General features: G+C 38.3%; 1 protein-coding gene across 5 annotated transcripts in view; it reads left to right on the forward strand.

Annotated features, from left to right (window-relative positions):
• Positions 1–24749, forward strand: part of TUSC3 (tumor suppressor candidate 3) — a 128479-nt gene that overhangs the window by 55226 nt on the left and 48504 nt on the right. For 4 of the 5 annotated variants that reach the window (XM_058193551.1, XM_058193550.1, XM_058193554.1 and 1 more), the window contains exons 4-6: positions 866–1006; positions 2681–2821; positions 9237–9326. In XM_058193551.1, the coding sequence (XP_058049534.1) occupies positions 866–1006; positions 2681–2821; positions 9237–9326 (372 nt within the window). Of the gene's footprint in view, positions 1–865; positions 1007–2680; positions 2822–9236; positions 9327–17630; positions 17749–24749 lie in introns of those variants that run through there. The other variant, XM_058193553.1, reaches the window with a different exon arrangement.

Consider the following 24749-nt stretch of genomic DNA (forward strand, 5'->3'; position numbering starts at 1 on the left):
AAATTTAAAAAGATGAAAACTTTCAGTTGCCTTAGGTTCACAAAGCAGTTTCTTGTTTCAGTCAATAAATCCACACATCATTATCTGAGATATCACATTTGATAAAAAAAAGTGTTTCATAGTATCTCATATTGCTATTTTATAATACATTAAGCTGTCAACAGATATTCAACAAAGGAACAGAATACATTGTACTAGCAATAAATACAATTATTTAGTATTTCATTTGATTGTAATAGATAATTTGAATTTGCAATATTTAAATAATATATTTATCTAGCATAATTCAGTTACGTAGCAAACATACCATCCTGCTGAATGAAAGTAGCTATATATATGAGATTAGAGATAATTTTGTTCCAAACTTGTAATTGGTACACGATCCTAGCTCTATCAAATTGCAATATGACTTTATCCATATTTATCTTGGCCTGTTCTTATGCAGGTAAATACAATATTTTACTTCAGTAATGGAAAACACTCACATTGAATGAATGGTGCTCCGAGGCAAATGCTGAAGTTGGGGTGTGTGTGTGTGTGTGAATGATCTCTTTTTCACTTACAGAGCTGCTTCTCTCACTCAAAATTCCCTGTCAGGTTATACCCAGTTATTTAGCCCTTTTGGATATTCAAAATTTCTGAAATTTCAACGTGTCAGCAATTTTTACAGGGACCCTATAAGATATTTGATATTATTATTGAAGTAATGTAACTGGAAGGTTGTAGGAAGGCTAGTAGCTTTTGAAACATTACCTAGTAATAATTTCTGTATCATATTACGATGTATGATGATGGCTTTCAAAGAAACTATAAAGAATTGTTATGTTTATTTAGTATTTGATGGCATCTTTGTTGTCTGTTTCAGCTCAATATGAACTCTGCTCCAACTTTCATGCATTTTCCCCCAAAAGGTAAGCCCAAGAGAGCAGACACATTTGACCTACAGAGAATTGGATTTGCTGCAGAACAGTTAGCTAAATGGATTGCTGACAGAATGGATGTTCACGTAAGTCATTTAACAAAAGAAAAAGACTCACCCACTTTAATCTTCTAGGTTCTGCAACAAATTGACCTAGGAATTGGGATTCTCTTCAGTGATTTTCCCTCCCCCCATAATATTCTCCTACAAAAAGGGATTAAAATAATAACAGTACCAACAGTGCCCTTTCATCATTCTATAGTAACATAAAACATGAAAAAAAAATTCAAACTTGCTTTGCATAGCTAAAATATTAATCTCACTGTCTCCTAACAGAACATGAGAAATGATAGTATACCAATTAGGTGATTAATGTAAACATCCACTTGAAATATTACTTATTGCAAGTAATAATTCCAGAAGTCTGACTTTTTAATGCTATAAGAGAGCAGTTACATAAATACATTGAAAAACATTATTTAACTGTATACAGATATAGTAGCAAGAGTGCAGCACAAAATTATTGAAATCACTTTTCTACTCATTTGAAGCCTGCCAGTTACGTTGATTTGTTTCTCGTAATTTCCAACAAATGGGAGATTTGGAATTCCTATACTGTTAATAATATTAATAATCAAATGAAGACGTATTTGTTTCACATCTTTTGGTGAGGAGATGGGAGTGGAAGTAGATCCTGAGTTCAATTATCAAATGATTCTTAATTGTATTTCTGAACAAGATGGGATAAAACAAGAGAACTCTTCTCACCAAGTTGCAGAATATATCTTCTGCTGTTTTGAATTCATTTCTATTTTACAGAGAGGTTGCTGTTATGATGGACTCAACCATGTGTTTCAATATCTGTTTTACTTGAGATCACACTTTGAACCATCTGGTTGGAACTGCTGGGACTTAAATTCTGTGACATTAAGAGGGTACATAGATTTTCCAAACGTGTTAGAAGACACCTGGTCAGAGAACTAGACAAAAACTTCCTGTATCAAGAGATAGAGGAATTATTGTTGCCATCTAAATACAGTGATGATGCCACCAATGATTACTTTATATTGAGTAGTAGTCAATATATACCTGGTACATTGTATATTGAACTTATTTTCTCTAGCCAGTTACAATAATAATACCTATGAAGATTGCATGCTACTATGTTAGTATTTTACTATATACCTGAATAGGCCAGGCCTCCTCCTCTATAGCTAATGCAATATGAATGGGATAAGTTTTACTATTCTGCAGAGTGAAAATGGGTGACATATAAATTTAATAAATATATTTAAATTAGTTCATTGCAGACTGACTCATTTTTTGTAAGATCGGTCCTTCCTTCCTTCTTCCTTCCTTCCTTCCTTCCTTCCCTGTCAGATTACAGAACTCCAGACTTTGGGAGATTATCTGCAACTTTATAAAATTCTTCTTTAAAGGAAAATATTAAGATTGATTTTATTTAATTAACAAAGGGCAAATTATATATTTCTATTGTTTTGTTACCTGGAGCATAACGGTTTCTATTTGGCTTTAAGTGGGTGTACATGTTCATAGAAGCACCTTCTCTTCGTATTGGCTTTATGTTTTGAAGAATTATTTTTTTCACAACAGCAAATAAAGTTGTACTAGGTGGCTTGATTGATTTTTATGCAGATGAGTTTCATCACGAGCTGCCAATTTTGTTTAAAAGTTGCATTTTCTTTTAGTATCAGAATGTAGAATTATACTAATCAAAAAAACCCTTCTCCCATTTTACAGATCAGAGTATTCAGGCCACCAAATTACTCAGGTACTATTGCCTTGGCCCTCCTAGTGTCTCTGGTTGGCGGTTTGCTCTACTTGCGACGAAACAACCTGGAATTTATCTACAACAAGACCGGTTGGGCAATGGTTGCATTGGTATGCCAATTTAAAAATAAAAAAGTTTTTAATTTAAATAATCCATTTAAATCCCAGAGTTTCAAGTCTCCTTTGGACTATTAATGAGAAAGTGCTGCGTCAATGAATAGCTTAGAAAAAGAAGCATTGATTACAAAATCATAACAGGAACAGCTGTGCCTAATCTCAAGGGCAGTAAACAGTATTGGTTGAGTAAGGGCATGCAGTCAGGAGAGTACCAGCATTTTAACTAAATTTTAATTGGTTTCAGCATTGGTAAGTGTTTATTAAAGTGACAGTAGTTCTAAAGGTTAAAATGTCAAAAAAGAAAAAGAAAATCAGAAGTATCTAGAAGGTATCACCATCTGAAAATCATATTCATTTGTTTTTCAATCTCATATTACCATTTGGTTGGTTCCATGCACATTTACAAAATATCTCCAGCCTTTTGCATCAATGCAGTATACCCATGCCCACAAAAAACTCTTTTTTTTATGTTACAGCTTTTAAGTGTCCTAAAATTGGTTACTCACTAAAACAGAATTTAAAATGTCCTGCCTGATACTTCTGAATTTCTCAGTGAAATTCTGCGTAAGGATAATAATTACTGTTTTAAAGCCTGACAGACCTGAGGTACAAAATACAAATTTGCCCTGCTGTAGACCTGCTCAAGAAGATCAGCTATGGGTCAGATCCCACCTGGGTAATTATTAGGGCTGGGCAGAGCATTCAAAAGCATTGAGAAATGTGTTTGTGCAAACAAAAGATCCTCCTTTGACGTATTAAAGCAGTAGCATCCTTTGCCAAGTTTAGCAGTTGCTTGGAGAGTTGTCTCCAGCTGTCTTTGTGTGCACGCAGAGATGATTCTCTTGACTGGTGTCCCAGTGGAAGGGCAGTACTTACAGGTTGTTTCTGAAGAAGCTTTACCAGCTTCTCAACAGCTATATTAACACTTCAAGGAGAGACACTTTGTCCACATTGTCATCTTTTAAACATCTTACATAGTTGTCTGTCTTATCTCTGGCCAGAGCTGATTGCAAAGTGATGAGCAAATTTCCACATTTGCTTGATTTCAGCCACTCTAATGTTGAAGTTGTTGCTTTTACTGGTCAACAAGCAAGACTAGCATCAGCAATTGATCCCAGAGCTGCTTTTATATGATATTCAAGGAATGGCCACTTGATTTATTATTGTGCTTTTTATGAGTCCCCTGGGAGATAGGGCGGTATATAAATGTGATTAAATAAATAAATAAATAAAAATAAATTATAGAATAATATTGTAATACTACAATTATTATTTACAGCATAGACGGAGTAAAACTGATCAATTTCTGATAATGTCATTATATTTACACAAAAATGTGAAATCAAAGCTGTTTAGCTGGTGTTGATTCTTTATACTAATTGAGGTCTTCCCGAAAATTTAGGATGTCATAATATATCATAATGTAGGATGTCATAATATACAGTGTGGTACATGTGTGGATCCAAAATCAAAATTTTGTTAATGTGCAGATTTTCTAAATTTTTATGGCATGGTGTGGCATAATCATTCAATTTCAATTTTCACATTTTCATACTTTGTTTTATAATTACCATAAAATTATAAATATATAAGTATAAATTATATTTTTTTCTAATTTTTATTTATTATATAATACATATTAATGATTATTTCCAAAACAGATAGATTAAAACCCTTTTGGCCTTCCAGAAGGATTAGGGTTCTCTCCCTCCCTCCCTCTTCCTCTACCCCCCTCTTTATATAAATACAAAACTCAAAAAATCCAAGACAAAAACCAAAAACAAAACAAAGCGCATACACACACGTTTTCATAGATTTTCACGGGTATAGGCATGCAAGTCTTGGCGTATTCAGGTCTTTTCCCATGTAAGGTTGAGAGTATCTCGACGATGTTTCGACGTGGTCCCACTCGTCATCTTCAGGCTGGTGCTTACAGCTTCATGCTTCCGCGAGCAAAGTGTGGTCGGAGCTGCCATCTCTCTATAAATACTGGTGGGGAGGTGTGGAGTGCTGGCTTTGTTGTTGTAAGCGGGTTGGTTGGCTGTGTTGTTACATCTTGATTGGTTGATGGAGTTGATCTGCAAACATCAACTCAATCAACCAATCAAGATGTAACTGTAATTGCAACTTTTTCATCTGTCTTTTATATGTTATATTAATGGCAAAGTACAGGAAGAACAATAATAGTGAAACAGAACAAATTGAAGCCCAGTAAGATGGTATGTGGATATATAGGAGTCTATTTGCATGGAAACCGTTAGTTTTTATAGATTTTTATAGATTTTTAATTTTGATTTTGGGGGGTGGGTTGTTGTTTTTATTGTTTTCTCTGTTGCCAAGCTATATAAGTCTTTTAAAATAAAACAAATAACTCCATATAATGAGTCTATAGAGGTGAGAGCATGGGTCTGACCCGCTGATCAGTTATATAGTCAGTATTGTTAGCAATCTATTTCTGTCTGGTTTAGAATTAACTGGAGTGACTTCATACATCATAATTTGTTATTGGAGAAAGTGTGGGATCAGACTCCTTTTTTTTCAGATGGGAAAAGTTAGCATATTTCTTTATAAAATAAATTGGATAATAATGCTGCAATAATTTGCATATAGAATATTCAAGGGGTAAAAAAACCTGAACAACTGCATTACATTATAATTATGACTTAGTAATTAAAACTTTATTGATATAGAAAGGCTGATATATTCCACAAATAGGGTTATATAGAAATATAGAAAGTTTTTCAGTATATAAAGTTTCCGTTTAGCATGTGTTTCATGAAAGATTTGTAATTTTGTAGACCATAGAGTATGTGAATTTGAGATACCTCAAATATGCAATAATAGGAACAAGGAAATGGAACTGAATATTATAAAATATGAAACAATAAGAAAATGAAAATAAAATGAGCTATATTTCCTAGCCTTCTGAAAAGAAAAGCAGCCCAGGGGAAACTACAGTGAAGACCAGTGTTATAAACCCAATTTCCCAAGCATTGTGTAATCATCCAGTTCTAGCTGTAGAGGACTTGTATAATGATGTGAGTTTATGTTGCCTCCAGGTTGCATGTGAGTTAGATGGCTCATTAACATCTGCTAGCATTCATGCTAGTTTGTTCCTTATTAATAGATAATGTATTAAAATAGCAAGAAGGCCCAGATGCTGACATTTTTCAAATGGGCTATCACACAATAGGCTCATAGTTGTTGAAGCTGCTCTTCGTTCAGCTTTGTGAATAGTTGAATGTAGACATTTTCTGCAGCTTCCAAAAACTTTAAACTCAAGCTACAAAAGCAGATCAGACTGGAATTATTCTGTATATATACTATGTTTTAAGTTTGCTAAAGTGGAGCTCAAATATACTTTTAAATTTGGGGCTGATAAAATTTAAGGTAAGTCCATTCCCATTCTATAGCACTTGGCTTTAGGGGGAATTTTGGGATACATTTGTTTCTGCCTCTAGACTTATTTTATTATTTAAGAAAATTCATATGGTCACCCAACTCACTCTCAGTGACTCAGTGATTTTATCCTCTGCAAAGATAAAAATAATAATTAAAAGCAATAAATCCCATCTTCCAGAATATTTATTTTTATCCTGCCTTTACTATTTTTATTAATTTAAGGTAGTGAACATACAGTATCTAATTTTCCTTTCTCCTCTTATTTTCTCCACAAAATCCCGTAAACTGAGTTGGCCTGAGAGAGAATGGCTGGCCCAAAGTCACCCAGCCAGCTTTCATGTATAGAAAATGAATTGATTTGTAGATTTCCAGCATCAAACAAAGATCCAGTTATTCAAACAAGCTTTTGATTGAATCTGCCCTGTTGCATTTTCTGCCCTTTTCTGTTCTTCTTGTCCATTTGTGTTAATGTTCATGGTTTTCTGATTTATTGTTTATATTGTACTCTGATTGAAGATGACTTAATAATAAAAGGAGATGATTATATACATATACACACACACACACGAGCACACACACACACACACACACACACACACACATGTATGAATACATTTACCAGTATCATTTTTTGTTTCCCTGAACTCATGAATCTGAACCCATGGATATGAATGCGACCTAGGTTCCTTTTAGACAGAAAAATATCCTCATGAGATTTTTTAAATATCTCAGTATTAGCTTGATAGTTTGATAGAAGATAAATGGAAAAGAATGTATATCATAATTCCTATCGCTGTAGATTTTAACAGAATAACAGAGTTGGAAGGGACTGTGGAGGTCTTCTAATCCAACCTATTCAAGCAGAAAACCCTACACATTTCAGACAAATAGTTGTCCAATCTCTTCTTACAAACCTTCAGCACGCAGAACTGGAGCGCTTTCATTACAGCCATTGTAAAAATAGCACTGCTTCCATGCTGCATTCATGTGGTTTAGAAGTGCTGACAAATGGGGCAGCTTGCTCTTACTCTCAATGCAATCTGCTGAGCTTCCAGAAGGAGGTCTATGGTAAAAGGTAAGTGAGCAGTCAGTGACTGAGGTGTGGAGAAATGTGTGGAACCCTTTGACACTTGAGGGTATCAAAGTAGGCTCATAGGGTGTCTATAGGGATCTGCAGGGCAGGATTTCGGGAAATGGGTGGGCTCACTGCAGCATCTATGCAGTCAGTCATAAGGATGAATGGCCACAGGGTTGCTGTAGCAGCTGAAACTTAAACTGGATCGTAAGTTACTTTGGGATATCTTTTGTAATTTTGAACTGTTACTAGGATGACGCTTCTTAAATCCAGGGCTACTTGTATGAGATTCAGATGTTAACCAGCTTCAGTAGTATTGTTAAAAAATACTCATCTTTTTTGTAGGCATTAAGAAGAGGAGAAGGTTGTTTGTTACATAGCATATTTGTTGCTTAATGGCATATGAATTCTGAGTATAATTTAGCATTAGGCTTAATTTAGGGTCAAATTTGCATGTCTTTAGGAATCTACTACTTTCTGTTTGAGATTGTAATTGATGCAGACATGGGTTGAATAGCATTACATGGCTGTTGCTTTTTATAGTGATTAGCATTTAGGTACTCTTATTTTTTTGAGTTGCATATAAGTAAAAGACAAATAATGTAAATGTAATCCTTGCTTTTCAGCTAATATTCTGTTTTAATGTGGTGCAATTAGCAACCCCACCTTCTAACTTATATTTTCACACTATAGAACTGATTTTTTTCTTAATTGTATAAGCAATCATGCTCTGAGAAACAGTAGCAAGTAGCTAATTTCCCATTATCTTATTTACCAGTGGTAAAATGTGAAAGTGAGGTTAGTACCCATGGTGGCATATAATTGTTACAATGATTGGATAGCTACAGGTAGTCCTCACTTTACAGACTGTAAAACATCTCCACCTATCATACATTGTAAATGATTGTGCCTCCCCCAACCATAGTCACCTGACCACATGTTGGGTTGCCAGTTTTACTACTGCTTGTACCATTCCTTGGTCACAGGACCACGATTTCTGGGTTTTTTGCCAGTTTCTGGCAAAAATACCCTTTCAAATGAATAAATTTACTTAACTGCAGTGCTTAACTGCTTAACTTTTGAAAAAAAGCCTTAAAATTGGGCTTTGGCTTACAACTGCAGTGACTTACAGCCAAAATTCTGGGCTGTACTACTGTCACACAAGCAGACAGATCACACGTGTAACTATTGTTCAATGTAACTATTGTATTCTGCCTATAATACAAGAATCTCCCCAGACTGCTGGCCTTCTCTTGGGAACAACCAGATAAGGTCCCATGTAACTTAGGAGGAGGTTCATCCCTAGGTCTCTTGCAGCTGCACAACGACTCACGATTAATTCCCCAATTGATCCCTCATCCTTGCCTAGGTGGCAGTTTCCCAAAAATTACTGTCCTAAGTCGAGGACTATTTGTATTTTTCTGTCCTCCCATTTCTATGCAATGGGTCCTAATGCTGGCAGGCATTGTCCTCCATTATAACTTGGGATTCTGGAAGAATGTAACATACAGCTGCCATATAGTATGAGTCTGAAAAGAGGATTAGTCTTTACTTAAAAATGAACTAGTTTTCCACCCCAAATAATTTATCTTATCAGTGTAATTTTCCATATGGATAAAAATTAAATTAAACCATTAAAGAGGCCAGTTGGGGATAAACCTGTATTGTTCTCATGATGGGATTAAATCATATTTTGCTTATCTATTAAGAGTTCTTTTATTGATAGTGAAGCTAAATCACCAGGCAGATTGTAAAAACCATTTCCACAAATTAGGATTTCCTTTCTAAAGCTAGATTACATCAGTATGTAATGTTTTCTTCCCCTCTTTTCCTACTTCTCTGTAAATAGCAAAGATATAGCAATATTATTTTTTAAAGAAATATTTCCCGGTCATGAAGTAAATTAATATTTTATTTCTGCTTTTTTCCCAGTGTGTTGTTTTTGCAATGACTTCTGGCCAAATGTGGAATCATATCCGAGGACCTCCATATGCTCATAAAAATCCTCAAAATGGGCAAGTGGTAAGTTCTTGTATCAGTGCGCAAAATTAACAGTGTCATTCTCAAAACTACTAGATGAATTGGTAGAGTGTGAAAGTAAATATGAAAATTTGTGGTGGCTGTTTACCTTTGAGGAGATTTTTTCCCCAAACTATTTAACTGATCATTTGATTGCACATATGCTTAATGGAATGTTGTTGTAAAGTCTGACAATGAATTTAAGGAAACTATTAGTCTGTTATGAACAGTTGATACTTAATTGTTCTTCAGTTAAATGTGTACCAATTATCTTTAAGTCTTTGTAGAAGAGGATGGGTGAACTGCACCCTCAGATTTCTTCGTTGGTCTATGTTTTTCATGAAGCTTTAAATGTTGTTTTATAGTTTCCTGTTTCCCTGTATGTCTGAGATGGCAGTTTTATCCAATAGAACCCATTGTAGATTGCTAAATCTTAGCACAGAGTACAGATCAGTTAGTTGCGTTCTGATTAGTTAGCTTTCTTCACATTAAATATATAAACAATACAGCTTAGAATAGAATAGAATTTTTTATTGGCCACGTGTGATTGGACACACAAGGAATTTGTCTTGGTGCATATGCTCTCAGTGTACATAAAAGAAAAGACACCATCATCAAGGTACAACACTTAATGATGGTCATAGGGTACAAATTTAACACTTAATGATACAACACTTAATGATAGTCATAGACTACAAATAAGCAATAAGGAAACAATCAATATAAATCATAAGGATTACCAGCAGCAAAGTTACAGTCATACAGTCATAAGTGGAAGGAGATGGGTGATGGGAACTATGAGAAGATTAGTGCAGATTTAGTAAATAGTGGTAATAAATAAAAGTTGCATATCATTTTATAGTTTTAAAAGATGCATTTTATGTAACAAAGTCTTTTAAGTCTGTGCTAGTCCTTTTATAATGTATGTACCAAAATACATATGATATTTAGCAGCGTGGCAAACTGATAGTACTTTTTAAAAATGCATTGATATGTCTCCTAATATGTTGAATGTATCTTAACAGGTCAAAGCTGCTAGTTAGCTGTTAACATCAGACAAAGTCATTAAAATGAACTAATAATTAGTATGTAGGCCTCCTGTTTCTCACTTTGGTAATAATCTGCAGTGAATGATTTGTCACAAAGTATATGCTATAACAGAGAAGGGCAAGTCCCAATCAAATTAGGTCAAGTAATAGGTGGATTTCTAGATTCAAGTATAGGAGGGACGTACTATATTGGAATATATAATTGATTCCACAGTTGTAGAATACTTGAATTAACAATCCAATTCTTTACAATGCTTAAATATGTCCTTTGAATGTGAACCAAGAAGATAGCATATTTTTAGCATATTAATATTTTTTCATCTTTTTGCTCTTTGAATACTTAGATATTTTTTATATTTAGTTTTAGTATATAATAATTTTTGGTAAAATGCTCTTCAACTTTCCTGCTTGGATAAAAGGAAGCACACATAGTAGTGTTTGATAACAAATAGTCAAAGAAATTATCACAAGGATACCAATTTTCTCTCAGTCAGTGGGAATGGCAGTCAGGTATGGGTTAATTCCCATGTCTGACAGTCCGAACCGATCTGCTGATTTGTTTTGGCCCCGCTCTTCCTAGCTTCCCAGCTTTTCGACTCGGTCTACTAAGGATCGGATGTGTCTATTCTTAGCTTATCCGAGTTTATCTACCACCTTTTCTAATTCAAATGTTCTTTTAGCTCCAGGCAAAGGATTTTCATTCCAGCGAGAAGGGCAATTGCCTGATACCGCTGAAGGCTCTTTGAAGCGTTCAGGGCTGCTGGCTGGCAGTCCCTGTGGGGGAGCGCAGCTCATCTTCCTGCCCCCCCAGCCCGCTATTCCTTATTTAGGGAGGGTGCAAATTGCTGCATTAGAAGCAATTGGTCTGCAGCTCCTGGCGCAAAGTTTTCCCGCGCCGATCTGATCGCATTAGTAGCTGGAGGGGGAGCGATCAGCGGGTGGAGCAGCCCAACAGCTCCCCGCTACAGCCACAGCTTCAATTTCAACAGGCCAGGCAGATCAGCAGAGCGTGAGTACCAGGGCCCTTCTTCTTCTTTCTTTTTGGCACGAGATGGCCATCTGTCTTCAAAATGGCGGACACAATTGCAGACCACAAGGCTCAGCCTAGGGATCGCCATAGGCATCATTCAGAACCCAGGGAGGGTTCTTCAGGATCTCTCAGGAGAAAGACCAGGGCCAGGGCTTCCAGGGACAAGTCTGCCAAATCTTCAAAAGCTGAAGAGCACAGACACAAGGCGCTTGAAAAGGTCATAAACCGTGCGCAAGCTCAAGCAACCAGTAAGGATCCTAATCCTTCTTCACAGATGGGACCCTTGGCTTCTCCTAATAGAGATCTCAGCCCTGCCAGGGCTCCTGCTTCTTCAGCTTCAGCAGACCGTGCAGCATGGTCCCACAGACCATTTGGCCAGCTCAGCTTAGCATTCTCCAGCCAGTTTGGGCCTTCCATTCAACCTATTTTGATCCATCAACCTCAGCCAGCTCAAGCCTTGCCCTTGGCCCCTGCAGTCTCAGCTCCAGGGCCTGTTCCAGTACCAGCGTTCCAAATCCCTGACACCTTTGGGCACATGATATCAGAGGCAATTAAACAGGGTTTGGCCTAGTGCCTCCTTCAGGGCAATTCACCAGTCAGAGGTGATTCTTCCCTCACAGCAGATCAGTATCACTATTCTGCACGTATGGAAGAAGGCAGAGATTATCATGACCCTGCCCTGGAAGTCCAAGGTTCCCTGTCAGATGAGGAGATTAACAGAGGGCTCTCCTTATCAGATGATGAGGGTCTGGAACCAGATCAGCCCTCATTCATTGGCCTATTTAAGCCTCAAATGTTTCGCTCTCTTCTGTTCAAGGCCCAAAACACCACGAGATTGGGGGTCAGTCGTCCTCCTCCAACCTCACAACCTGAGGCAGATCCTGCTAATCCTTTATTTATGGAACCGGCCATTGAAGCTGAGACAGTCCCAGCGCCTAAACTCTTTGAGGATGTCGTTCAGCACCAATGGGCTGTCCCCGGCTCGGGCCCCAACCCTAACGGATTGGATAAACGTTTATACAACGTGGCCCACAATCTGTATAACATCCTACAGGTTCCTTCTGTTGATGCTCGCATAGTAGCGTTAGCCTCTGCCTCTCCTCTAATGGGTCCACCTGATGAGTCACTTCGTCCTGAAGATAAGAGAGCTGAGAAGATTCTGATCAAAGCCCACCAGGCAGCTGCCTGGGCGGTCAAACCGTCCACATCCTCTTCTTTCTTTGTTCGTGCCTCCTTAATGTGGCTTAAACAACTCCAAGATAGGATTCCTCCCTCTGATATCAGGTCACACCAGGACCTTAATAAGATTAGAGCCTCTCCTGAATATTCGGCTGACACCATGCTTAATGCCACTAGGTTTGCTGCCAAGGCCATAGAGGCTTCTATAACCTCTAGATGTCTCCTATGGCTTCGCCAATGGCAAGCAGATGCTCGTAACAAATGGCGCCTAGCAGCGGCTCCCTTCACTGGCAATAAGTTATTTGGAACCTATCTTGGTGGAAACTTGTAACAAGCGCAAAATCCTCCCATCAGTTTCCAGACGAAGTGAATCCAGACCCCAACCGTACAACTGGCCTCAGTCCTTTCGGACCTCTGATTTGTTATACAAAAACCAATGATTCTTCTCGTCCAGTGCTTCCCAATCCCATCAGGTCAGACAGGGATCCAGATTTTACGGCCACAAGTCCATCAGGGGAGGCAGAGGGCGCCCCTTCCGGCGCACCAAATAGATTTCTCTCACTCCCAGTTGGTGCTCGCTTGTCCCACTTTACGGCCAACTGGGATGTAATCACGTCAGATGAGTGGGTCAAGGCCACGATCCGTGAGGGTCTATCTCTGGAATTCTTCACCGAACCCCGAGGTTTTTCGTACGATGCCCAGTTTCTAAGAATCACACCAGTAGACGTCTTATAGAATCAGCTATTGACCATCTTTCTATCACCGCAATTGAACCGGTTCCCTCTGATCAAAGGGGTCTCGGATTCTATTCACGGTTATTCATTGTACGGAAGGCTTCGGGGGGTTGGCAGGCAATTCTAGATTTAAAGTCCTTGAACCGGTACATAATATACCGCTGGTTCAAGATGCACTCCCTTGCCACTATTCTGGAGGGCATACAACCAGGGGATTTCCTCTCATCGATAGATCTAACAGAGGCCTATCTCCATATCCCCATCCAACCCCTTCATCGCCAATACCTCAGATTTTCATACTCTGGACGCCATTTTCAATACCGGGCGTTACCATTCGGCCTATCCTCAGCTCCGAGGGTATTTACCAAAATTTTGGAAGTTCTTGTGGCCCATATATGCTTCTCCCCCATCAGGATCCAAGTGTACCCAGATGATATCCTCATCCAATCCTGATCTTTACAATCAGCTAAACAGGATCTTGATGCTACCGTTAAGATCCTTCAAGCCCATGGCTTCTCTATAAATTGGATAAAAGGATAAAAGTCACCTTTCCCCAGCCACCCGTATTCTTCATTTGGGCACGGAGATAGACACCACTTTCTCCATGGTATTCCTCTCACTGACAGCAAAGGCACATGTCAACAGGATGGGAGGTTTCTGTCCCCCTCGCCTCAGTCCGAGCGATGACTTAATTAGCCGGCAACTATCAGCTCTGGCAGCAAACTAGCAAGCGTCTGCCAAATGTCTCTGTTATCTCTCTCGATGCCGATGAGTCAACCAGGAACAAACAGTACTTCAGCTCTAGTTAAGCAGTTGATTTGCTTGCCACGAAGAGGTATAGCAGCCCTGCTGCTTTTATATCCTGTGGGGTATGGCTCCATGACTCAGCACTTCCTAGGCCTGCCCCACCCATGCTTCTGTTGTTCCCACCTCTCCTGCCTACAAAACTTAGGGTCCAGCCAGGCCTGATTGCCATCAGCCGGGTCTGGAGGCATGGCCTGGGGGGGGAAGAGTCAGGGGACAGAGGCCTTGTTATCTCCTCCATCTGGCCTGCCTCTGGCTCCTGGAGCTGAGCCAGGGAAGCCAGTGCTCCAGATGTAAGTCCTGATGCCCCTTCCCCCTCACTTTTCGAGTCACTTTCTGGCAGGGGGCCCAGCTCGGGGGGCGCAGACACAACAGGAGGCACCCATTCCAAATCCCTCATGGCAGAAGCAATGAGTCTAGGCCTTTGGGTGGAATCACACCTGAAATCCATTACGGCGGCCCACATTTCAGGCTCAGCAAAGCAACAAGCGGATTCTCTCAGCCGCAACCCGATCGACCCAACAGAGTGGTCACTTCACCCCTCTCTGTTTCAAACCTTGACCATCAAATTCGGAATGCCAGCAGTGGACTTGTTTGCCTCCCGGAACAATCACCAGGTCCCGAGGTACTTTTCTCGTTATCCGACGCAGGGGGTGGAAGCGGTGGATGCACTTCACTCTTCCTGGCCTCACGGCCTCCTCTATGCATTCCCACCTCCTCCCCTGATCTCCAAAGTCATCCAAAGACTTCTCTTCCACCGAGTGGAACTGATTCTAGTGGCCCCTCACTGGCCAAGGAGGCCATGGTTTGCAGACCTACTGGCCCTATCCATTACACCGCCTTGGAGGATTCCGGACGATGCAGTAATCCTAACGCAGGGACCCCTCAACCATCCCAACCCGCAAAGGTTCCAAGTAACCGTCTGGAGGTTGAGCGGGGCTTCCTGAGGAATTCCAACCTTCCAGATAACGTAATTGTCACCCTTCAGGCCTCACGTAGAGAGTCAACAATTCGGATCTATGAGACCACCTGGCAATCCTTTTGCAAGTGGTGCCAGCCCCACTCTATTATTCCAATGGAGGCATCGGTCTATCACATTCTTCAATTTCTCCAAGCCGGGTTAGAGAAGGGTCTAGCACCAAACACTTTGAAGAGACAGATAGCTGCTCTCTCTTCTGTTTTGGCCGCCAGAGCCCTCAAGGCGGCAACTAAGGACCCTCTGATCTGCCATTTTCTTCGAGGCGCATCCAACTTGCGTCCTCCACCATCCATCGTTTTCCAACATGGTGCCTGAACACCGTTCTTACAGCTCTGACTAAATCACCATTTGAGCCTTTCAGAGAGATCTCCTTGCGATTCCTCTCTTAAAATCTCCTTTCTGATCGCTATTACATCGGCCCACCGTGTTTCAGAACTTGCAGCTCTCTCCATACGGAAAGACCTATGTATTTTTCACAACAACCGAGTAGTACTCAGATTGGACCCCACCTTCATTCCTAAAGTCAATTCAATTTTTCACTGTATACAAGAAATTGTCCTTCCGGACTTCTGCCCGTCTCCTCGACATCGCCTAGAACATCTTTGACACAAATTGGACGTGCACAGAGCTCTAAAAATCTACATCTCCCGCACTGCCTCAATCAGAAAATCCGAGGCTGTGTTTGTATCCTTTCAACCCACCTCCATGGGTACCAGAGTCACGTCACGGATCTTGAGTCGTTGGATCAGAGCTACTATCGCTACAGCATATCAACAACAAGCTCTTCCAGTCCCAAGGCACATCTCAGCTCATTCGACCTGAAGCGCTGCAGCTTCTGCGGCCTGGAGTACTCAAGCATCACTCTGAGAAATTTGCAATGCGGCCACTTGGTCCACCCCAACACCTTTTATAGACATTACCGGCTAGACTCGTTTGCGTCAGCTGACACTGCTTTTGCCAGACAGATTCTGCAACAAGTCATCACTGAACAACCTGCCCTCCCTTGGAGGACATCAGCTTTCGTATGTCCCATACCTGACTGCCGTTCTCACTGACTGAGAGAATGGGCGTTGGCTTACCTGATGCGGAGAGGTGGGAACGGCAGTCAGCCCCACCCTAAGTTTCTTCCAAGGTCAGGGGTGTTGGGGTGGGTGGCTACTAATTGTTTCTCATTTCAGATAGACACATCAGTCTGCTACGTCGTCCTCGCCGAAAAGCTGGAGAGCTAGGAAGAGGCGGGGCCAAAACAAATCAGCAGACTCAGAGTTAACCCATACCTGACTTTCGTTCCCACCTCTCCAAGAAGGGCGGTATCATGTAAGCCAACACCCAATCACAGCTTTGACATTAAAGTAACCATTAAGGTCAGTTTTCATCCCATCATAGAAAGACTGAATTGGGCCCTATTACTGGATATACTTTGAAGCAAGATGAAGAAAATTGAGTTATTGTGAGATTTTGTTTTCTGTAAATAACAGAAAACTAAAGAATTGTATTTTTTGCAAGAAAAGTTTTTTTTTTATTGGAAGCCTACATGAAATTATTTTTTTCTTCCTCCTCTCCCCACTTTATATTGAAATGAACTTCCTACAGTTTTCAAATTTTCTCATTATCAGTTAATGGAAAATAATTTGCCTAGCCTTTCAAGAGGAAATTCATTTTTGGTTTTCTTTGATGTTTCACATCATAATTAAAGTAAGAAGAAAGTGGCAACTTGAATTTAATGACTGATCGATTTGGTGACAGAAGGATAGGAGCTGATTGATGACATGATATGACATATTTGGTCTGATAGATGTGCTACGCTAAACTTTGACCAAGTATGAAATAAATAAATCATTAAAACTATTCAAAGTAGCTCAGACTTTTAATTATTCCATTTAATTATTTAATTTATGATGTGTTTTATATACAATGACAGAAAGGTAAGAGATTACAGGAACAGGCACTGATTCTAATAATTAAATTATAATGTTTGTGAGAAAAGTTAACAATTTGTCCAGTTTTACTAATTTACTTGGATGAATTTCTATATGTTCAGAAGGACTATAAAGATACATTATTCTTGTTACCGTGTCTTTTTCTGACTTCTTCAAGTGTATTATCAATCTTTGCATAGTATCTGACTTTATTGAATTGTTTCCTGATAGAGATAAAAACTACCTTACAGCAGGACAATTGAATACAGCACATATTTATACTTATTCAGTCATAAGTAATGTCACAATTCTCTTTTTAAAGTCTTCTTTAGAGAGTTTACCATTTCCCCTTATATTAAGAATTATCAGCAAAAAATTGTGATGGACAGACAAATAACTGTCAAGTCCTCTGCTTTAAACGGAGCAAATTAAAACAAAAACTGTTCCCTTTTTACCAAATGGTTATTTTATTGGAACTGTTTGGTTTATCCAGAATTACATGAAAAGGTTTGAAGTATTTTACAGTTCCATAGAGCAATATATTTTTCTCAGTTTTTCTGCAAATAAACTGAACTCCTTAAAATAATTTTAAATAATGTATTTCCTATTTCAGACTGAAAAATCTAATGCCTTGCCTTCAACTAACAAAGCAAGTGTTGAAAGCATATGGATTGCTGTCCAGGCTCAATGAATTTGAAATGTTTGGCAATTCAGATGAACTGTAAATCACACAGGAAAAGATCCATAAAGCTGGCTTTCAAGGCTCAGAATGATTTCCTTATTTTCACTTGTTTTCTAAAGGTGCTCTGGAGGGCAATAGAGATGGAGTCAAGCAGCAGCTTAGCACCGTGAATAATACAGAGTATAATGTATGCAGCGGAGAAAAAGAGCTGCTTATTTATTTATATGTATTTGTGGTACTTTTTCTTTTTCTCTAAAAGCTTACAGCAATTTACATAGCATTTCCGCCTCCCAAGTTTGTTTGTCCACAGTTGGGATCTCTCCTTCACTGTGGCCTGATAATATTACCTAGCCTGGAAACATATTGTCTGCAGGAAAACAGCCAAGCTCAGATATCAATAAGAACCTAACCGTATAATTCCAAAATCTATATATTCCCTGCTGTTTGCCAAAACTGAGTGGGTAGGGTTGTCCAGAAGATGACTCATTGCCCTGTAGAAATTTGCTTTTTTTCCAGAAATAGGTGTAAATTAATCTGAGACCAATTTAGCCCAACTAACTAGCCAAGTCTAAAATACATCTCTTAACTATATTCTGGCATGGCTAATATTATATAGTATCAGTGAATCCAAGGTATCCCTATTTGCTACATTCGGGAGAGGGGAGTTAACCTAGATAATATATTCAGTGAGCAGAATATGAGTCGATCAACTGCAGTTTGTGAACCAGATCTAAGCATCAGAAGTGATAACACATTTAAGGCCTATTGTTGAGGCCAGATACATCATCAACCAAAAGCCTTCTTGAAGCACAGTCTTTTGGGAAAGTTATACAGAGAGGTAGTAAAATTGGTTCTAACCATTTAAATCTTTCCTAAGAACAAAGAAGGCACATACCAGAGAATGTCTGTATTTTCCTATTTGGCAAAAGACCATTCATTTTTGAACAGATAGTAAAGAATAAACAATTCTGTCTCTCACTCTTGCCAACTAAAGTATTAACACCAAGCAGAGGAGGCAATAACTAAGTTAAATACCTACAGCATTGTATCACTTCTAGAATTTAGATGCAGTGAAAAATATAGAGATAGACAAATGCTAAAAACAATCAGTTAGAGATATGTATTAGAGCTCACAAGAAGCCCAAAAGACACCTATCTTTTCTATCCTCAAGAACAAAGCGAAACATTCTAGGATAAAGATGAACAACTGTATTTTCAAGGAGAATGGAAATTGGATAGATATCCAAACCTTAAAAATGGAGGCATCAAAGTTAAAGGTGGAAACAGTTCTGCCTGTCCACTTTCTAGCCTCAGTAGATTTATTAAAGACCAACTTGCACATTCCAATCATAGCCTCTCATGAGAGGTTCCTAGTTTAATTAAGACATTTCACATCAACATCAGCACCAAGTATTTACAAAAATGATAGGCCATCTAAAAAAAAATGATGTTTATACCTACCTACTCATCAGAGTGATCTGAAAAAAGCAGCGAAGAAAGCCTAACACGTGCTGTTTCCAGGAACAAACTTTGTGATGAATCTAGCCAAGAACCAGATATAGAACCTGCTTGGATGGCTAGTGCCATCCAAGCAGGTTCTATATCTGGGAGTCAATATTAACACAAAGGAAAGGAAGCTTATCCTGTCCTTGGAATACTCTCATAACTTTTAAATAAAAAGAAATATTAGCATCTAGAAGGCTGTCCCTTAAGATGCTTGCAAAAGCATAGAATATGGGAATTGCAGCATGGACTCAGTTCCACTCCAAACCATTCTGTTGCTTGACTCTTACATTTCAGGGAATAGTGCCCAATCGGCTAATCCAATTCTTGTACTAATAGTTGGTCCTATGAGGAATATCACCACAGAAGGACCATAAAATCACAAATACAAACTTAACAGAATAAGTCAGTATGCAAAATATGGTATCATGAGGCCACACATCTGTTCAACCAACTGAAACTGAGGACTCAGAAGTGATATCAGAAGGCTATCAGATCAGGTGCTACCATCTACCAGTGTAATCAGGCAACATTATAACAAATATTTAAATCATCAAGTTATTTCCAGATCAAAGAATCTTCAAGGGAGTTCTTTTTCCTTTTCCTTCCTTTTAATTGTTTAGTTATAATTTTAATGTGTGTATGTATTGATAAAAATAGATAATATTCCCTAACACGAGGAATGACACCAGACCCACACTCACGAGGTCCACACAGGATGTCACCACCACACATCCACCCAGAAAGCAGACCCAAACCCACACTGATCAGGAAGCACGACCAAGAACCAGAAGCCAGACTGCAGCTGCAACATTAGCCATTTCAAACCCCTCCAATCCATACATACAGTAGACAGACACCCACTATGAAGATGTAGTACGACCACAAACACGAAGCCAAACAACAGCAATGCAACTCACCAGCTCAAATCCCCCTGCAACTCAGACTAATCTGAGCACAACCAAACCCCCACCCAAACAGGACACACCCCCAGCCAATCAGAGCACAAAACCTCCATCCAATCAGAGCACAGCCAAGCTCCCACCCAATCAGTTCAAACCCCCACTAGCAGTTAAAAAGGAAGAAACAGCTGTAATCACACATTGCTCCCAGAAGCACGAAGCTGAAGCCTGAAGATGACGAATGAGACGTCGCCAAGACACTTCTAATTTTACACGGGAGAAAACCCGAACAACCAAAGACCTACATACAAACACCCGTGAAAACCTCAGAAAACAAATATAGATAAATATATAGATATGGGTCCACTAAACGTCATAGCAGGCTGGGTGAGTACCAGTGGGCCTGACATCTGCATTTTTTTTTTCATGAGATGTCAATAAATTTTAACATGCTTATAGTCAACTATAAACCTTGTAGTCAAGGTTTTGTCAGGTTTCCTTCCTTCAGCTATGATTAGAATTCTTGGTACTTCAGAATATATTTCTAAAATTGTGATTTTCTCAGAATCAACTTCAATGTTGTAGATCAGGGATGTCAAACTGACGGCCCACGGGCCAGATGCATCACGTCCACCCCAGATCCATGAAGGGAAAACCTCACAAAAGTCATGTGACGGCAACATGACGGCACGAGTTTGATACCTGTGTTGTAGATGGAGATGAAAATTGATAGATGCGACTCCAAGTAAATGTAGTGGTCAAAGAAGAAACTGCACTAAAGAATATCTAGTAACGATTCTTCAGATACACTTAACATCATCTCAGATAATGAGCTATTTCAGGATGTCTTCAACTGTTACAAAGGTTGGACATTCCATTCTTTATGTTGGATGAAAAAAATTTCCTCAGATAATGTTGTGTGGCAAAGGTCACAAGCTTTAATGAAATGAAATCTCATTAGAATAAACAGGATGGCTCTCTAGGAGAAAAAAATATGGTGGGGTTTTTTTTGTCTGTTTATAAAATGCACATGTACCTCACTTTTGAAAACTTCAGAGTCCATTAATCTTTATTTCTAGCCTTTCCATTTCCTTGTTGAATTATTCAAGATTTAAATAACTTGAACTTTAAGACAATCCTATCTGTACTTATTTTGAAATAACATTTACTATATTCAATGGTGCCTTACTAGTGAATAAACAGGTCTGCTTTGTAGTATTACTATTTGAATTTAATATATTTTGGGGGATTTTTGAGAAGGATGCCAAAAGTACTTGGATAACTATCTTTACAGTCTAGAATGTTTTAAAAATGGATGAATGAATTGCTCAAGAATTGGTCCAGGAAAGGAAATATAGGAATATCTTCTCTATGATTTCTCACCTTTTTAAAAAAAGATCTTTCAACATCTATAATTTACTGAATACTGGTTTATAGTTCAGCTTGAGAATTTAACTAACAGTACTTAATTCAGTTACATTGTGGTCATTAATCTGATATATTAGGAAACTAGTTTAAAGGGAAAATTGTTAAATTAGTTGCACTATTACAGATAATGAAACTTACTTTGGTAAGAGAGTTTACTGTGCACTTGTTACATAATAAATGTATGCATTTTATAAATGAGCATTGTTAAATTAATTTACCCTTTAGTTTCACTTTGTTAAAATATTGTAGTAGAATTTGTAGATTAATAGAGAGAGAGGGAACTTTTACTAAAAAAAAAAAAAAGTAGAAATATTTGCACTTGCATTCAGTGGAAAATGTCCTCTAATTTTTAGAGGGAAAATGTGATCTATTAAGGTTGATTTGTTTGACTTTAATGTTGCTTATATGAATCTTTTTTTTTTTTTTTTTGCAAAAAATTATAATTATTGGGAACTTGGTTGGGGGAGGCGAAGAATTTTTCTTAGAAGAAAACCTGCAACTTTATATGAATGTTCATCAATATGAATTCTAAAGTACCATAAATTATATTTTAATTTCCAAAGAATGTAAGCCTCTTGATCATTTTGCATTATAATAGATCTCCTAATGAAAATTATGGGTGTAGCAGAGTCTTTTTCCTTCTTCATTTTCTCTCTTGCCCACACATATCTGTTGGGCTTTAACAACCTCCAAAGTAACAAAAAACGATTTTTAGGACCTCTTTGGCACCCAATAAAATAAATCAGTTAAATAACAGCTTCTTAATAATTATATAAAGGTTACTGACCTTGCTCCATTTTTATCTTTTCATCAAATATATGTTTGATTTTTTTGTTTATTTCTTTTTCTGGGCATTACATAAGTACACAATTATTAGCCACATACTAGTTGATATCATGACTCTCCAGTACTTGAGAGCTGAAGATGAAAAGATGCTTTGAAATGTATGAATGTATCCCTTGTCCTTAACTCCTTGAAACTGTTTTATATTCTTCTCTTAAAAATATGGTCTCTCCCATATTTTATTTTTTACTTTATGTTTTAAATAGATGAGAACTAGCAATAATTTTTCTTTTTAAAAAAGAGTGTAAGAAAAGCACTCAACATCTAGACTATTTTCTATATTCATAGAATAATGGGAGATTAGTCAGGATTCAGCATTGATATCCTCCCAAGAATCCTTCTGAAGTCAACTCTTTGCATCTTACGGGCCACCTTTAAAGCTATGCTTGGCTCAGCCAGGGGAAGTGAAAGACTCCTACAGCCTGTTCAAGTGTTGTTGTTTTTTAAATCCATACTGCTTCTCAAGTGAGCACTTTGGTTAAATCTCACCCTCTGCTAACATCACTTATTTGACCTCAGCCTCCTTTAGATGTTCTCATGCTGAGCACACGTCTGCAGAAGAAAAAGACATTCACATAGCGAGCTGCACTGGCTTCCAGGGTTCTAGCTCACGTGAGCACAGCTCTTCTTTGCATTCACAGCCAACATTTGAGTGTCTGCAAGAGTCGTGCATTATGTTAGGGCTCTGTCTTATTATAGTGGCTGAAATCTCTATTTGCATCTCTTAAAATGAAAGAACAAATCCACAACATTTAGACAGGGTCATCAGTAAATCAGCTTCTGGAGGTTTGAAGAGTTGATAGATAGGAATGCAAGAAGTTATCCATGTTTATAAGAAACCTTTTGAAGCATGGTATTTCTACCATCTTTGTTCTTTTTTGCTTTGCTTTGTCTTATTGCTTTAAATATTCTTAACAATTTGTAAACTGCTGAGAGCTCTGGGTGTTGGGCAGCATATAAATTTCATAATTTGAGGTGGTGATGATGATAGGGCTAAGACTGGAAACACTGAAAGATAGCTAGGCACCATCTTAAATGAAGCGGTGGGAGTGTTTAAGGTAATGTTATTCACAGAAGACTTTGAAAGAGTCTTAATCCTACAAGATTTCTGCCTTAAATTTTAATATCCTGTACTGCCAAGTAGCAGAATTCTTTAGGACAGGGATCTCCAACCTTGTCAACTTATTAAGTCTGGAGGACTTCCAACTATTATATTGAAAATGAAACTTTTTATTATTGTTGTTTGTTTTTTCATAAGCAGGCAGACACCACTGGAAATATACTTTTAGAGCTATTGTAGAAAAGTGTGCCTTAATTTTCCACCAACATCTATGCTGTCTAAATAAACTTCATCCTAAATAATGTCTTTGAATTTCATCATGGTACAATGTTTCAAAGCCTCAGTACTGTCAGCCAGTTAAAAAATACCGTGTTTCTTCGAAAATAAGACCCTGTCTTATATTTTTTTTGAACCTCAAAATAAGCACTTGGCCTTATTTTTGGGGAGGTCTTATTATTTTGAGGCGCTTGGAGCAAGATGGGGTCCTCTTGCCATCTTACCTGATTTCCAGCTCTGCGTTTAAATATTTTTGGGGAGGGCTTATTTTTGGGGAGGGCCTTATTTTAGTGCATGCGCTCAAAAACCCAATTGGGCTTATTATCAGGGGATGTATTATTTTTAGGGAAACAGGGTAGCTATAGAGCAGAGGTGTCAAACTCGTGGCGTCACTGTCGTCACATTACGTATCATGGCTTTTTCCCCTTTCACTAAATTGGGGTTGGGCGTGGCCAGCATGTGACACATCCAGTTCGAGTTTGACACTCCTGCTATAGAGTAACTTACAGACTTTAAATAATTTCCATATGAGTTTCAAAATTTTAAAACTGTAATTACAGATGTATTGCCTCCATGAATTTGTTATTCTAACTATGGCCATAGTCTTATATAAGAATTTCTATATTATTTTGTATGCTGAACATCCCAAAGTTCTTCATTATGTGTTATATATCAAGGCAGAACTGAATACAGTCATGTTGCATGTCATGGCCATAACCTAAAGCAACCAAATCACTTTGAAGATACAATGTAATTTTATTTGCATGCAATCAATAAATCAGCCATATTGCACTGCCAGTAACTCCCTGATCAAAAGCTGAATCAGAGCTTATATAGCTTTGGTATATTATTGCAAAGTCACAGAAAAAGGCTAACACAGGGGAAATTACAGTGTGACATTGGAATATTTTAGATAAACCCATCTATGTGGTCTTATTAGTTATCCCTTCTTACTAGATCAGCATACTACCCATATTATATTTGAGAGGTAGTCAATGAATAAAAACAATTTGGTTTTCTGGGCCACAAGTTCCTGAC

The sequence above is a fragment of the Ahaetulla prasina genome, chromosome 8, assembly GCF_028640845.1.
Source record: "Ahaetulla prasina isolate Xishuangbanna chromosome 8, ASM2864084v1, whole genome shotgun sequence".
Lineage (NCBI taxonomy): Eukaryota > Metazoa > Chordata > Lepidosauria > Squamata > Colubridae > Ahaetulla > Ahaetulla prasina.